This window comes from Panulirus ornatus, chromosome 56, assembly GCF_036320965.1.
Source record: "Panulirus ornatus isolate Po-2019 chromosome 56, ASM3632096v1, whole genome shotgun sequence".
In the NCBI taxonomy this organism is placed as follows: domain Eukaryota; kingdom Metazoa; phylum Arthropoda; class Malacostraca; order Decapoda; family Palinuridae; genus Panulirus; species Panulirus ornatus.
In genome coordinates this window covers 22,331,685-22,346,684 of record NC_092279.1, presented here as the reverse complement: position 1 = coordinate 22,346,684, position 15,000 = coordinate 22,331,685, and the positions used below count along the sequence as shown (strand labels likewise).

The 15,000-nt window shown below is 50.2% G+C and overlaps 1 protein-coding gene across 8 annotated transcripts in view; it reads left to right on the top strand.

Annotated features, from left to right (window-relative positions):
- The window catches only part of Arms (Ankyrin repeat-rich membrane spanning), a 640,646-nt gene that overhangs the window by 434,530 nt on the left and 191,116 nt on the right, over positions 1-15,000 (top strand). The window contains exon 1 of one of the 8 annotated variants that reach the window (XM_071694088.1): positions 1,693-4,170. The exons of the other annotated variants lie outside the window; for them this stretch is intronic. Within the exon in view, the coding sequence (XP_071550189.1) occupies positions 2,860-4,170 (1,311 nt within the window). The 5' untranslated portion in view covers positions 1,693-2,859. Of the gene's footprint in view, positions 1-1,692; positions 4,171-15,000 lie in introns of those variants that run through there. 8 annotated transcript variants of the gene reach the window in all.

Here is a 15,000-nt window from a genome sequence, read left to right as displayed (position 1 = left end):
TGTGTGTGTGTGTGTATGCTTGTGGGCTCATATACCCTTTTGAGTGTGCGAGTGCTTGCTCGCTCGCTCGCTTGCTTGCTGCCGCGTTTGTAAGCCTTTGTGGCGGTGCTTGTGTGGGCAAGTCCCAGCAAGGTCGTGCGGTGGTGTGTTTGCCTCTTTGTTTATTAGGTCATCAGCGGCTATCATTGTTGGACCAATGCGGAGGAGGGATCCCGGGCCTCCACCGCCCCCACTCCCTTACACCTCGTAAGGAAGTGATATAGGGACCGTGTGGAGGGCTCCCTCGGGAGGGGAAGGGAGTGGAGTGGAAGGGAGTGGAGGGGGTCGCCGGAGAGAGAGAGAGAGAGAGAGAAGAGGTCAGTGCGGTATGGGACCCCTTACAGTGACCAGGGCTTGTGGCCGGGCAGGCGACGAACGCCAGGTTGGACAGACACATAAGACACAGACCCCTCTCCCAACGCGTCGCGCACACAGTGCACCGCGAGATAAAAGTCCAGGCTGGCACACAATGCGGAGTCCCTGACCTTAACATCAACACCCCACAGCAAAACATCGCGTCGTTTACACTGTCATTTGGGCTAAAAAGTGAGAGTGAGAGATTGGTGTGGACTGGCAACAATGCGGCAGTGTGCTCGACCTGCAACCCTGCCTCTGAAATAACACACACGTAAATACCAAGGGTTATTTTTTTTTAGGGAGGGGGGAAGAGTGTCTCTCTCTCTCTCTCTCTCTCTCTCTCTCTCTCTCCTCTCTCTCTCTCGTGCTCCGCGGCATCCCGCTGCTGTTATTGTGGCCCGCCAGGATACACCGAAGACCCCGCGAGTCATGCGAGCTTTACTGTCCGTCGACCCGAGCGAGTGTGGTGCTCTCGTCCAGGGGAAACTGCTGCCCTGAAAAGCTTTTGTTGTGGGTGTTAGTCTTATCTGCCTGGTGCGGGGTGAGGGGAGGGGAGGCGGCACTGCGCGCACACACACACACACACACACACACACACGCATCCATCCCGGCCCCTCAGTGATTGCTTAAAGGTCCCCATCTAAATGCTAACTTATCCAACCTCCCCTACACCCGACCACGTAATCATGCTTGTCTCTCTGCACACTTTCACTTTGATCTTATTATCTATTGCCAGGTTCACTACGTACGCACGGACGTAGGAATTAAGGCCGCGCCTCTGTGCCGTATCTCCAGTGACAGTTCCATTAGTACTTTAGTCGTAAGTTTGTTTCGTTGTGTATCGTATGTTCGTCTTGTCAAAGTTTCTCTTCCCTTCTCCCCCCGGCCCCTCTCCAGTGACCGGGGCCTGGGTGGGCTGCAGTCCACACTGTGTTTTTGTAGCACGTCAGAGTCTTTAAATCATCCACATTCACCCGTGGTTTACTCGTCCCAATATTTTTTTTTTCTTATTACGTAGGGAGGAGGTGGGGTAGTCAGCCTTCCTAGTGTTTCTGCTCCTGATGTTTGGCCTTATGTGAGGCGTGGTTCCCGGCCTGGCCTGGCCTGGCCTGCCTGGGTGTCTCTCCTTGCCAGATGTCGTTACCGCTGGCGTATATTTATGCTGGCGGTTGCCGACACAAGGCTATTGTGACAGTCGTGCGTGACACCGCAGCCGTGTCGGGTCACTGGAACCCTAACCCCCTGCCCCCCAACCCCCGCCTCCCCCAGCACCCGTTGTCCCCCAGTTCCTGGTGCAGGTTCGCCCCGGGTCCTCGAGGGGCTTGGGAGGCGGGCTCGAGGTAGTCGGGTCTGGCTGGGAAGAATGGCGGCCTCGGGAGTCAGTGTGCAACCGAGCGCGATACGGGCGCCACCTCCTCCCTCCTGACGGGCACAGCTCCACGCGCCGTCGCGTGCCACAAGCCACCGACGACAGCAAGCGGCGACGGACGAACGGTCTCGCTGCGCCCCCCCCCTCTCAGCCGCCCGCGGTCTCTCGTGAAAGTGAAACACTTCCAGGAGACGGTGCCCCTCCTGCATGAACCCTTGCCCCGCGGCTTCGCTTCTCCTGGCGGCGGCGGCGATCAAGAGTACTTGCGGTGATCGTAGTCGCCCAGGCGCTGGCCAGTCATGCGGACGGGAGCTTGTGTGGACGAGCCTGTTGGACGATCATCCCTCCCTCGAGGGTGGTGGAGTTAACGTGTGTGCAGAACTTGTGTCGTCCGGACACGGAGGGGTGGACGCTTTGGAATCGGTAACGCACACCCACAACACATCTCGCAAGACTTGATGATCGTATTACATAGCTTGTCGCTCGCTAATTTAAAACGCTCCAAGCTAAGAAAAGAACTGTAATTTGCATACATTTAACATGACTTGTGCTTGCTACTAAGTGATGCGCGATAAGTGTTGAAATTTACGAGCAATGAAATAAATTATTACATCCGAATGCAGTAAAGAGATGCAGTGACATGCACGCGTGATGTCCACGGTGACGCAACTTTAAACTTGGTTTTGCCCTCTCCTACGCGCCAGTGGTGGCGAGTGTCTGCCTTAGTGATCACGAAGCGGCCGGACACAGCTGTTACCCAGCCGGGCGGGTTATGGTGTGTTGATGTTGTCATGTTGGAGGTCCGAGTGTAATGTGGAGCACCACGGCTTCACCCACTCTGTATATCTTACAGTCTAGATAAGAGTGTGATACAGGCCGACGACTGAAATGTACATGATGCCTGGGTACAGATGCAGCACATTTTATGTAGTTTTTGACTTGAACATTCATACGCATTGTCCGCCATGGATCGTGTAAAGTGCTAAGTACAGCGCGTCCTTCTTTACTGTAGGACGAATGTATGGCAAACAGTTTGTTGGATATTTTCATGTGCTGCTCAGGGCGAAGGAGTGATCATCAAGGTTGGCCTAGACATGGCTCACAGTTGGGACCCTTCGGCCCAATTTTCTGACCTTACGCACTGCGATCTGTCCACGGCTGGACCTTCCCTCCAGCACCATAGTCAGGTCTCATTTCTACCTGGCGAGGGGCTTGCCGACCACCGTCCACGCCCCGAGATTGAGACTGATGACCACGCCAACACTTTCACACATTCGGATGGCTCTCCACGCAGCCAGGGTGCCCGCCACACATTCACAGACGCATCCCGTCATCCAGGTACACAAGACTCGCCGTCACCTTCCTTCCGAGTCACAGTTCATACAGACGCCGTCACAGACCCTCCGGGTTCCCCAGGCCGTGATGGCAGATCACACCTGTATACGGACGCGAACTCCGAATCGCAGTCTTTAGCGGACATTTTCCATCATTCGGGTGCTGACGACCAGACCGATGCCCTCACTGAAACAGTTCTTGAGCCAGTTACTTTCACAGTCGAGTCTCCGCAGGCCTTCACAGACGCCGGCGAGTCTTCGGACCCCTCCACAGACACAGGTGCAGCACAGCCCAACACAGACGGACACGACAGCGGCCCGGCCACCGCGACTGCAGGAGCGGTCCACATATTTCACACTAACGAGGACACGCAACGCCTGGGGACCGTCCGTGACTTCGATGAGCGGCCAGGAGCTCCAGCAGGTCCCTACTGCATTTGGCCCAGAGAGGCACACGCGGTGATCACCGACTCCTCTCCCTACGTTCCCCATCAGTCACAACCTCTCGCAAGTGGTGACGGCCCCGCAGAGCCAGAGGCCGCCACAGACATGGGTGACGTTAACAGCCACCCACAGACGACCACAGATGCAAGCCAACACCACGAGCAACAGCAGCGTGCGGATGCAGACGGAGAGCAAAAGTCGCCTCCGCCTCTTACTCCCGCCGGAGACGCTGACGACAAGAATGAGCATCAGGAGGCCCCGACGGTGAGGGTGACTGAGAAAGTGTTAAGCGACGCCGATGACGGAGACGTTTACCAGGAAGGTGTTCTCCACTTCCTGCGCTCCCGCAAAGATGTCCACAGACGGCAGCTGTCCCAGGACTCCCTCCTGAAGAGTCATCAGTCCCAGGAAGCCATACTCTTGTACCAGCGGTCCCAGAACGCCCAGTTTAGGCGCCAGCTGTCCCGGGACTCCGGCCTGGGACGCCAGGTGTCCCAGGAAGGAGGCACCGAGCGATCCCACCCTCCACTCCGGAGGCTGTCGGACCTGCGGAACCTGACGTTGACCCTGGGACTCCAGATCCACGGCTCCATCCTCAACCTCGCCACCGAGAAATCCCGCAAACAGGTAACAGACTCACCTCACGTTTTGTTTGTGACTGATCATCGAACAGAGATACTTTTACCTGTTGTGTCAGGATCAGGAGCGAGGCTGTGGTAGGTAGGTAGGTAGGTAGGTGTGACCCCGGCCCTTCTCTAGCTCGGGTGTGGCCAAGGGCAGGCACCGCACGAAGAGTGGCAGGGGCACCTACAGGAATAATGAGTGTAGCCGGGTAATTTGCATGTTAAAACACAGCGCGAGTTGGACTTGTCACCTGACCTTTCGATGTGATTTTCCTGTGGTGGGAATCGGAAGTATAGTTCACAGGGTGCCCAGTTCTGATTCATTGCTCTGTGAATTTATATATGATATATATATATATATATATATATATATATATATATATATATATATATATATATATATATATATATATATATCGCACTCCAGAAGGAGTTCGAATGATTTAGTGTTTTGAACCCGACTGGAGTGCATTTACCCCTTCGTAGAATTATCACGCAATATATATATATATATATATATATATATATATATATATATATATATATATATATATATATATATATATATTTATATATATATACTCTCCTAACATGTTTACTTGTTGATAGTGAGCTCATGTTGATCCACAAATACACACGAGAGAAAGGGGTGGAAATACCAAAGCGAAGGATAACCTCTTACTGTCTCATCGAATTCCCTTCCCTTCTTACCCTTCTCTCTCTCTCTCTCTCTCTCTCTCTCTCTCTCTCTCTCTCTCTCTCTCTCTCTCTCTCTCTCTCTCTCTCTCGTGGATGCTAGAGGATGCGTCCACCTTGACAGAGGGGGGTTTGGAATGCGCGTGTCTGATGATATGGTCAGGTGTTCGTGGCCAGTAAGGACATGCTTCTGAGAACTTCCCTTTTATTATCACCTGCGCATACTGTGTAATAGTAAATTCATATATTCAGTATACTGAGGCAAAAACGCGCAAGATTTCTTATCGGGAAATACCTCATTTAGATTCACTTCTGGTCGCCAAAAGTAGATATGTGGGACTGAAAGAGACGAGAATTGTGGGTCAAGGGAAAGTTATCGTTCCCCTAAACCAACCAAGGCTGTACACCCTAATAGCAGACGACACATCCTTGAGTCGTCTGGTCTTCGCCAGATGGGGATCTTGATGGGTGTGAAGGTTGCCACGGAGGCCACAATACCTTCTTACTGAAGCCTATATTCAGTGGTACTCAGGTCACAACCCTCTCTGCCTTACCGAGCTTATTTTTTTCTTATAGGAGGCAAGAAGAATATTATTCCGTTTAGATAGAATTCTGTATTGTCAGAAAACTATCGCCTTTGCTAAATGCTAGACCAATTAGTTTATATTACCGTCGTAAACACAGTTGGGTCACCGACGAGTGTGAAGAAAGATACAGGTTTGAAGTGATCCAGATATACATTAAAAGACGTTTAAGTCATAGACAGGCAAGCAAGCAAGCAAGCAAGCAGACACACAGCCACTTACTTACCCGGGCAAAACCAGCAACGCCCAGCGCCACAAGTAAAGATGTGTGTACCCGTTGACTTAAATGACAAAAAGTAGAAGAAGGAGGAGGAGGAGGAGGAGGAGGAGAAAGTTTTTCCCGATGTATTCTGAAGGAATATATATACCTCGCGTTGGGGATCGCGTGGGGTAGACTCATTTCCCGTGCCCCCCCTCGCTGCGTCTCTCCTGTTGTTTAAAACCTGGTATCACCTTACCACCACGATCCCCCCCGCCACCCCACCACCCGCCGACGCATCTTGGCGAGTCTGACCAGTGTGGTGAAGATGCTTCTCTCTCTCTCTCTCTCTCTCTCTCTCTCTCTCTCTCTCTCTCTCTCTCTCTCTCTCATAGGAAGGGTGGTGTCGAACAGCTCGTGGGGCCGGCGATGTCTGGTGCCCTCCTTGCCTTCTGCCAGCCGCACCTGCGATCAAAGCCACTTGACACACTCGCGAATGGATTAACCCACCCACCCCACTTGGCTGTTGTCATCACCCTCCCCTCCAGTAGCACTGGACCGCTGGAAACGCTGAGAGAGAGAGAGAGAGAGAGAGAGAGAGAGAGAGAGAGAGAGAGAGAGAGAGAGAGAGAGAGAGAGAGAGAGAGCATATGAACACCTATCTCCCCTGGGGGTTTCAGAGGTCTGCCACCACCTCTGAAGATCCTCCTCATGTCCACAGGCTGTCGTGCTGCTGCTGCTGCTGCTCCCCCGCTCCGTCAAGCACTCCCACGGCCGCCGCTAGGCACAACGTATATTATCCATCCACTCCTCCCCGCCCCCTCCTGTATCATCATCATCCCATCCCACCTGGCGTTGTACACGCTGCAGATAACTGTCCAGCGATGTGTCTTCACACACACACACACACACACACCCTACAGTCCGTCGTCTTTCTGATGGCTGCAGGTGACGTATCAATAAGACACCTTCGGATCCCGGATGGTTATAACGTGGTCTATCGCTGTAATCAATATACCTTTCGAGTCTTAGGTTAAGTGTCGTAACGCCAACTATGCACGTCGGTGCCAAACGCTTCCAGGACTTTCCAGGTGTTAACCACGATAGTGCGTCTCTCTCTCTCTCTCTCTCTCTCTCTCTCTCTCTCTATATATATATATATATATATATATATATATATATATATATATATATATATATATATATATATATATAGAATGGTGCATCTACTCATCCGTCCTGTCTCCTTATATAAAGATCACGAGCTGGGGATAACACCCCCTGTGCCCTGCAGCAGATGACCTTGTCATAGAGCCTTCCCACCTACCTCCCTCGCTGCCCTTCCCACCTACCTCCCTTGCTGCCCTTCCCACCTACCTCCCTTGCCCTTCCCACCTACATCCCTTGCCCTTCCCACGTACCACCCTTGCGCCCTTCCCACGTACCTCCCTTGCTGCCCTTCCCACGTACCTCCCCGCCCTTCCCACCTGCTCCTCGTGCTCCTGTATGCCATTAGTTTGACGTATCACCTGGGCGGAGAGTCTGAGTTACGGCATTTGTTTCTTACCGCGCCGCAGCATTCAGGTGTACGTTGGATGGTGTCGCGACATTTGTTGCCCAGTGGTTCGGCATCGGTTGGTCTAGCATCTCGGCATTTATTGCTTCCCTTCCTCGGCATTTACTGGTTCCTTTTCCCAGTCTCGGCATTTTGTTGGTTTACTTCCCCGCATGTATTGGTTGATCTCGACATTTATTGGTTAGTGATTCATTGTTTATTCTTTCGTGTCTCGACATTTATTGGCGAGTCTTCATATTTTTGGCTTAATGTCTCAGCATTTATTGGTTATTATTGTCTCGACATTTATTGGTGAGTCTTCATATTTTTGGCTTAATGTCTCAGCATTTATTGGTTATTATTGTCTCGATATTTATTGGCGAGTCCTCATATTTTTGGCTTAATATCTCAGCATTTATTGGTTATTATTGTCTCGACATTTATTGGCGAGTCTTCATATTTTTGGCTTAATGTCTCAGCATTTATTGGTTATTATTGTCTCGACATTTATTGGTTAGTGTCTATACATTAATAAGTTAGTCTCGGTATTTTTTTGGTGAGCGTCAGCGTTTATTGGTCAGTGTCTTGTAATTCATTGGTTAGTGTCCCCGGCAGTTAGGAATTATTTTTATTTGTTTCGACATTTATGGGTTAGCGTCTGTGCATCCACAGCTTCTGGGCATTTATTGGTCAGTGTCGGTATTTTTGTTATTCATCAACTGACATCTGGTCATGTTCTTACTCACAATCTTTGAAATATTTTCACTTCGATATCTTCAATTATAGTCCTCACCAATTTTACCCTAACAGCATCCTGGTTACAGTATATATATATATATATATATATATATATATATATATATATATATATATATATTATCCCTGGGGATAGGGGAAAAGGAATACTTCCCACGTATTCCCTGCGTATCGTAGAAGGCGACTAAAAGGGAAGGGAGCGGGGGGCTGGAAATCCTCCCCTCTCGTTCTTTTTTTTTTTTTTTTCAAAAGAGGGAACAGAGAAGGGGGCCAGGTGAGGATATTCTCTTAAAGGCCCAGGCCTCTGTTCTTAATGCTACCTCGCTAACGCGGGAAATGGCGAATACTGCGAAAAAAAAAGAAAAAAAAAATATATACATATATATATATATATATATATATATATATATATATATATATATATATATATATATATATATATATATATATATATCCCTGGGGATAGGGGAGAAAGAATACTTCCCACGTATTCCCTGCGTGTCGTAGAAGGCGACTAAAAGGGGAGGGAGCGGGGGGCTGGAAATCCTCCCCTCTCGTTTTTTTTTTTTAATTTTCCAAAAGAGGGAACAGAGAAGGGGGCCAGGTGAGGATATTCCCTCTAAGGCCCAGTCCTCTGTTCATAGCGCTACCTCGCTAATGCGGGAAATGGCGAATAGTACGAAAGAAAAGAATATATATATATATATATATATATATATATATATATATATATATATATATATATATATATACACGTTGAAAGCTCCAGTCACGGGCCAAAGTCCACATCAAGGTTGGACCTTCATTTAGATTATATAAAGGTTAATGAAAGGGAGCAAAGATGATAGAGGAAAAGTATTTCAAAAATTTCGAAGGACCTTAAAAAATATAAAAATGTCTTTAAAAACTAGCGATGTAGTGTCAGGACTAGATAAACCAGCCTTAGAGGATATGGGTAAAAGAAAGATACTCCTCGCTTGGCTCCTTCCTCTGTTCCCTCTTTTAGAAAAGTAATGCAGGAGTTGGGAGACGGGGGGGTTGATTTCCAGCTACCCCCCCCCCCCCCCCCCCCCCGTTTTATTATAGAGGTATTAAGCTGTAAAATCTTACCTCTTTGCTGTGACTGTACGGAGAGAGAGAGAGAGAGAGAGAGAGAGAGAGAGAGAGAGAGAGAGAGAGAGAGAGAGAGAACCATCCGTCATGCGTTGCATATGATAACTGTGAACACCTCGTTTCGGTCAGCCTTCAGGCGCGGAGCTGTGTGGCCTCGCTCTTTGCATGTTATCCCGCCTAGTGCTGCCCCGTTTCTTGTGCACCGCCTTACCTTACTGTAGGTGTGTGTACTCATCCAGCTGGTCCGAGGAGTCTTGGGTAACTTCATACCCAACTTCTTCCTCTGTACCCTCGTACCCCCGTTTCCTGGACACTAGTACCCCACTTCTTGTGTACACTGGTACCTTACTTCTTGTGTATCCTGGTACTCCACTTCTTGTGTACCCTGGCACCCCATTTCTTTTTTTACCCTGGTACCCTACTTCTTGTGTATCCAGGTACCCCATTTCTTTCGTACCCTGGTACCCCACTTCTTGTGTACCCTGGTACCCCACTTCTTGTGCACCCAGGTACCCCCGCTTTGTGTACCCTGGTACCCCACTTCTTGTGTACCCTGGTACCCCACTTCTTGTGCACCCAGGTAACCCCGCTTCGTGTACCCTGGTACCCCACTTCTTGTGTACCCTGGTACCCCACTTCTTGTGTACCCTGGTACCCCACTTCTTGTGCACCCAGGTACCCCCGCTTCGTGTACCCTGATCTTCTTGGGGCAACAGCCGGCCGCTGATGGATCACCCACACCCTCTGACGTGCACATCACAGCCGCCCGCCTGGATGCAAGCACACAAGATTATAGATTTTTTTCTGTGTTAGAAAAGATGTAATTTGACTCGTGACTTCTGTTCATACCGGAGTCCACATCCCCCCACCCAACAGCAGTTTACGGTTCTCATGTACTCATCCATACACCCTCCTCCTCCCTCTTTCCCACCCACCTTTCCCCCCAACCTCCCTCCCTGTAGGTGGACGGACCCGCCGAGTCACGCACCGCTTACGACTCACGGTTGATTCGCGTCCTCTTTGACCACGCCCCTCTCTACAGGAATAAGAGTCCTCCCACTGGGGCTCTGGCTTGGCCCTGGGGTGGGAGGGCGCGCCCTCTCCCCCTCACCCCATCCCTCTCTCTCTCTCTCTCTCTCTCTCTCTCTCTCTCTCTCTCTCTCTCTCTCTCTCTCTCTCTCTCTCTCTCTCTCTCTCTCCCTCCCTCCCAATTCCTCCTACCAACCCGTCTCCCTCCCGTCAAGGGTAGGGACGGCAGGCAGGCACTGTCTTAGCTTTCCGCTCCCATGACCGTCACTGGCTCTGACAACCCCAACCCGACATTTGTGCCAGCATTCTACTTCGCCTCTCAGACCTACGCCGCCCAAGTAGCCAGCACCGCAGTGCATGACCAGGAAGGTTGTGTCAATACATTATCCTTCTTTTTTCTCTTTTTTTTTTTCTAATCACACGTTTGTGTGCTGTAGTACGGTGAGAGGGGGTTTTGCGCTATCTGAAACTTTCGCTGCTGTTATACTTTGATGAAACTTCCTGGTGGCTCTTGTTTCTCTGTCTTGTGGGTATGATCCTGTCTACAGCTTCGCTCTCTGTCCCCTGGGCTCCTCTCTTGCACTGTCCTCATGTTCCTGTCTGAGTAATTGTTTGCACTGTACGGAGAGGGAGTTTTACATTCGGGTGGGGACTCCCATTTCGTGTGTGTGTGTGTGTGTGTGTGTGTGTGTGTGTGTGTGTGTGTGTTTGTGTAAGTGTTTGACGTCCGGTAATTACCTGGTTAAGAATCTGTGTATCATTGTAGTGGCCAAGGTCTCGCAGCCCCGAAGCCCTGGAGAGAGAGAGAGAGAGAGAGAGAGAGAGAGAGAGAGAGAGAGAGAGAGAGAGAGAGAGAGAGAGAGAGAAGGTCTCGCGACCGAAGCCATGGGAGTTGGTCTCGCGACCCTGGCAGCCGCCAGCCCCCCCACATCCCTGAGGAAGTCTTGTGGTCGTGACGCGCCGAACGATATGAACCACAAGTGCGAGACACATGTATCGGCCGAAGACATTACCGTTTCGTATGTAGCTCTGAGGAAGTAGTGTGGTCGACGATTACACGAGACTTGGAGTGAATTACGAAAGAACGCGCTGCGGCTCATGGTCGTAAAAATGCCACTTTGAATCATTTAATTGGATTAACATTTAGCTAAGCCTTCCGAGCGGCTTTTTCCTCTCTTTTTGTCCAGTTAATCCCGGCCTCAAGAAGTGGCTACCAGTGGCACAAGGAAGAGACGCCCGCCCCCGCAAGTGTTCTCTCTCTCTCTCTCTCATGTGTTTAAGTTCATTAAGAGATCATGACTCGGTGCTTATGGCTCTTGGCAAGGCATATTTCCGGATGGGAGAGAGAGAGAGAGAGAGGAGAGAGAGAGAGAGAGAGAGAGAGAGAGAGAGAGAGAGAGAGAGAGAGAGAGAGAGAGAGCAGATGATGCAGGACTCCCACACCAGCGTCGTACAACAGCTGCAGGCAGCCGCCTTTTCTCCCGTGAATATCAAACCCTCAGGGTTTATGTTTTCCCCCTCAAGGTTTATGTTTTGGGATGAAACCAGCCATAAGCCCTAGCACTGGGAAGTTCTCTCTCTCTCTCTCTCTCTCTCTCTCTCTCTCTCTCTCTCTCTCTCTCTCTCTCTCTCTCTCTCTCTCTCTCTCTCTCTCGTCGCGCGCGCTGGCCTTACTTGTGGGTTTAGCAGGACGGGGGAAGTCCATGGGAACGATTTGTCTTTTCTTCTTTTTTTTTACGACATGGTTTTTATTTCGCGTGAGTCTTGCGCGACCGGGAAGAGGGTTTACCTCCGCAACGCTCACGTAACACCGAGCCGATGCATGAATCTCTGAAGACCCCTGGACTCGTCAGAGATTCCTCTCTTCCGTCAGGGGATTCGTCTTCTTCTGGCTTGGTGGGTGTCAGGGGCAGCTGGCCAGCCTTGTGGTGGTGGTGGTGGTGGTGCCTGCCTGGCCGGCTAGGGGGGGGGGATGAAGGCACGGCGCGCGCGCGCGCGCGCGCCGTGCGTATATCACACCTCGCATCTTGAGACATAGCGCACCTCCTTCTTGTGTCTCTCATTTCCCTTCTCACGCCAAATCGTTCTCATCCTGGCCTTCGTCTTCGTCATCGCCTCACCCTCCTCCTCCTCACCCTCTTCCTCTTCCTCCTCCTCGACTTCCCCAGCGTCGTGAGGGTAGGAAACGTCCCCACTTAGTACGCCGCTTCCACCCGCTAGCTAAGTTGGGCATCATCCAACGCTCGGGTCTCTCTCTCGAGAACCCGTCCCTTCCTCCAGAGTGTGGTCTGCCTCGGTGCTCCACTTCTCCGTCCACGGTTGTGTCTCCCTCCACATTACCACTTCATATCAGTCCCCCTCCTCAGGATGGACCTCCTCCGTCCTCCCTCCACTCTTTCCCCTCCACTTAACCGTGCCACAGTCTTCCTCGTGTCACAACCATATTCGCCCGTTCACATGCTCGTCCAAACGACCTTGGCGCACGTGTGCATGTCTCTGCTTCGATGTCATGTTCCGTGACCGACTTGCCTGTGGTGGTTCGCCCGTGCTGGCTCTCTCTCTCTCTCTCTCTCTCTCTCTCTCTCTCTCTCTCTCTCTCTCTCTCTCTCTCTCTCTCTCTCTCCTCTGTGATAAAACAATGAAGACGTCTGGCATGAGACTCTTTAATGCATCTCCCACTCGATCACTCAACACGTCCACCGCTGGGAAGGGGAGGGATGATGTGGGATATAAATATGTGTATTTTTCGGTCCATTGTTCTGTGCAGAATGCCTCTGTCCAGCGAACTGAACAGAAAATGGTAAGTCACATTAGTCGCCACCACCCCGGGCTGTATTGTCCTCCGTGCATGGGTGTGTGTGTGTGTGTGTGTGTGTGTGTGTGTGTGTGTGTGTGTGTTTTAAATACCACACCAGACGCTATCCTTGTGTCGTCTTATTAGGGTCTTCGCCACGCCAAGAATTCTTCCTTATTCCTCACATTACATCATAAGAACCACATGTACACTGATATCTTCGAACAGTATGGATGTTATACTTATCATTTTCCCCCACCCTATCGTATACAGAGGAGTGGCACTCGCTGCGATGCAAGTCCATCATTGTGGGGAAGTGCTTTACCACACCACCCCCCGCAGGTCTGATCTCGCGTTACGACCTATTGATCGAGGTGGCCATATTTCGAAGAGGGGAAACGTTGCCTCCGTTTGAATACGGGAGAGAGAGAGAGAGAGAGAGAGAGAGAGAGAGAGAGAGAGAGAGAGAGAGAGAGAGAGAGAGAGAGAGAGAGAGAGAGAGAGAAATGCGTCCTCCGTCACAGTGGCTCTGCTGGAGGCTGTGTGGTATAGAGAGAGAGAGAGAGAGAGAGAGAGAGAGAGAGAGAGAGAGAGAGAGAGAGAGAGAGAGAGAGAGAGATGCGTCCTCCTTCACAGTGGCTCCGCTGGAGGCTGTGTGGTATAGAGAGAGAGAGAGAGAGAGAGAGAGAGAGAGAGAGAGAGAGAGAGAGAGAGAGAGATGACTTGGTAGCCGATCCTGTGACGATTATTTTGCTCGTTTTCTTTTTTCCCCCAAATTCATTTGCCTGTTCCGTTTATTTATGTACCCCGTTCCGTTTGTTGTTCTGTTCCTCCTTGATACAAACACTTGTTCTGTTCCTCCTTGACACATTCGCCTGTTCTGTTCCTCCTTGATACATTTACCTTTATGCTAGCCTCAGCCAAGCAAACACACACACACACACACACACACACACACACACACACACACACACACACACACACACACAGTGACTTGCTCTTTCACAGTTGTAAGTCTCGTTAATGATCACTTTACTCAGCCCAAGGTTGTTCCTGCCTTCGAGTACTGAGGCCTTGGTGCGGCTCGTGATCAAACGTTCTTTCTGTGCTCCAAACGTTTTCTTTGTACTCCAGACGTTCCCTTTGTGATCCATGCATTTTCTTTGTACTCCAAACGTTTTCTTTGTCCTCCAAACGTTTTCTTTGTACTCCAGACGTTTTCTTTGTGCTCCAAACGTTTTCTTTGTACTACAGACGTTTTCTTTGTTCTCCAAACGTTCAAGTTTGTTTTTGAGTTTTATTTTAAACGTTCTTGTTCTTCAACACGTGTGTCTTGTTCTCAAAATGTCCCCTCTGTTCTACAGACGTTCTTATTGTTCTCCAAGGGTTCATTTTCTTCTGCGAACGCTTCTTTTGTTCTCCAACGTTTTTGTATGTGAATCCTGCCACTTTATGGGTCCATGACTTGCTGTCTGGTCTCACAAGGTTTTCAGATATCCATATCCATCCGGATATACGACAGCTGTCTTCTGATATTTGTTTATCTCTGTGCATCGTACATAGATACATATTAGTCCTTCGCTTAATGTCGGTAAGACACCTTTTCATACAGGTAATGGACTGAAAGGTCGTGTGTGTGTGTGTGTGTGTGTGTGTGTGTGTGTGTGTGTGTGTGTATGTGTGTGTGTGTGTGTGTGTGTGTGTAATTACCTGTTTGTTCTTTACGGTGAAGGTGGGGAGGTTCTACACCCTTGGTATCGCATCTCTTGAACGTTCTCTGTTATACATTTTCTTAGATGTGTGTGTGTGTGTGTGTGTGTGTGTGTGTGTGTGTGTGTGTGTGTGTGGAGAGAGATATTTGCTCGGGGATTCTGGTATAAACCTTTTTACGGCCTTTTTCGCGTGGTGTGTGGACGTATGATAATGCGGTGTGTATGCAGGTCATACAAGGCAGGCAGAGGGAGGGAGAGAGAGGGAGGGAGGAGTGTAGGTCGCGTCAGCCCCAGTGTTTAGGGCCAGAGTCAGGCGGGGGGGGAATGTTCGTGTCGACCTGATAACACTGTGGTGGTTTGGCTTGTACATTGGTGTGTGGCTTGATCCGTCGTGCG